At 26.7% G+C, this 1,555-nt stretch overlaps 1 protein-coding gene across 1 annotated transcript in view; it reads right to left on the bottom strand.

Moving 5' to 3' along the window:
• Window positions 1-1,555, bottom strand: part of LOC107621435 (serine/threonine-protein kinase BIK1-like) — a 7,220-nt gene that overhangs the window by 4,524 nt on the left and 1,141 nt on the right. The window contains exon 2 of the mRNA XM_016323458.2: window positions 168-454. Coding sequence (XP_016178944.1) covers window positions 168-454 — 287 coding nt within the window. The remainder of the gene's footprint in view (window positions 1-167; window positions 455-1,555) is intronic.

The following is a 1,555-nucleotide window of genomic DNA, read 5'->3' as shown; positions in this document are numbered from 1 at the left end:
AATCTATAAATCTTTAAAAAAAATGAAAAATAATTTTATAATAAAAAAATAATATCGACTAATTAAAACTTGATTCCGTATACTTATTCAAATTATTGATGATGAAGATAATATAAATTGAAATAAAAATTAAAATATATAATTGAGTTGGTTGATGGTGATCATACCAGCCATTCTTGATGGCCCTGAAGACCAAATTGGTTGAGAGATTTTATAGCAACAGGGATCCCCATTCCAGGTTTTGTTGGAGTCATAGCATCATCTCTACTAAGCCATCCTTTGTAGACACTTCCAAATCCTCCCTCACCAAGAAAATGCTCTCTCTTAAAATTTTTTGTTGCCAATTTAAGCTGTTTGTATGTAAAGCTTTTTGGATTAACCACCCTTTCTTCATTAATAATTGGTGAATTGGTTGGAGTTGATGGTATGGGACCAATAATTTTCTCCTCTATTCCTATTTATTTTATGAGAGATTGAATTATTCACAAGTTAAATCACTTGGAAAATAAATTAAAATTAAAATTACATATATGCAAAGTGTTAAGAGTTTAGAGTTGCTAGCTAGGGTTGTGTAGAACATTAGAAGTGGAATTTTTTTTTTTCCCTCTAGAATCTATATCATATTTGTTTCGCTTTATTTGGTGTTGTATTAGGATTTGTTTATATGGAAAACTTTTAGAGTTTTTGAACCAAAATCAATATATAACTAAGGTTTACAAAGTTCTCATATTTACATTATAGTTATATTAATTTTCAGTCACTAATATATATAATGCAACTATAAGAATGTCTTAAACCTTAATTGTATGATAATTATAAAAATAAAATTATTCACCTAGCTAGCTAGTATCATTGATTTTGAACAGGGAAATCCTACATGGACCAAGTGCTTTTTGTGTATATATATTAGACTTACTTAGAATGAGGCATATAATATATAATTTCCTTTTTCTTTTCGTTGTTTGACTATGTAATTTCTTTGGGTCCTTATTACTTCCCATGAAGTCTTGTAAGTTATATATATATATATATATTTGAGCATCATTTTGGGACTTGAAATAGCTTCCCCACTTCGAGTGTCTATAGCTAAGATATGGAACTTAGTTTTTAGGAATCAAAACTAGTTTAAATTATATTATGGTGCATGCTAATACTCTGAAATAGATAAAGATCTTCTCTAATTTTGGGTCAAAAGAAAAGGGGTGGATTATTGGGAGAATATTTATTAGTGAGAGGAATAATTAATTATAGCAAATAAATTTAAACTCAAAATTGCATAAACTTTGAATAATTTATAGTGTTAGACAATTCATATATTATTATGCCTCTTTTTTAAGACTTCATGTCTTTTTAGTAAACGTTTTTATGATATACTGCTCTCATTTTAGTTATTCTTATCAACTTATAATGATAAGTTAATAATTTCTTAATATAATATACTTGATGAACTTTATAAGACAATAATTTTATGTAATTAAGAAGGAAATATAATATAATTGATATTACTCCCCTATTCCATATTTTTTACTTAAAAATTTCACATAGGTCAAAGTCA

Source organism: Arachis ipaensis, chromosome B10, assembly GCF_000816755.2.
Source record: "Arachis ipaensis cultivar K30076 chromosome B10, Araip1.1, whole genome shotgun sequence".
NCBI classification, from domain to species: domain Eukaryota; kingdom Viridiplantae; phylum Streptophyta; class Magnoliopsida; order Fabales; family Fabaceae; genus Arachis; species Arachis ipaensis.
Note: the sequence above shows the minus strand (reverse complement) of the source record. Positions and strands in the feature narration are given on the sequence as shown.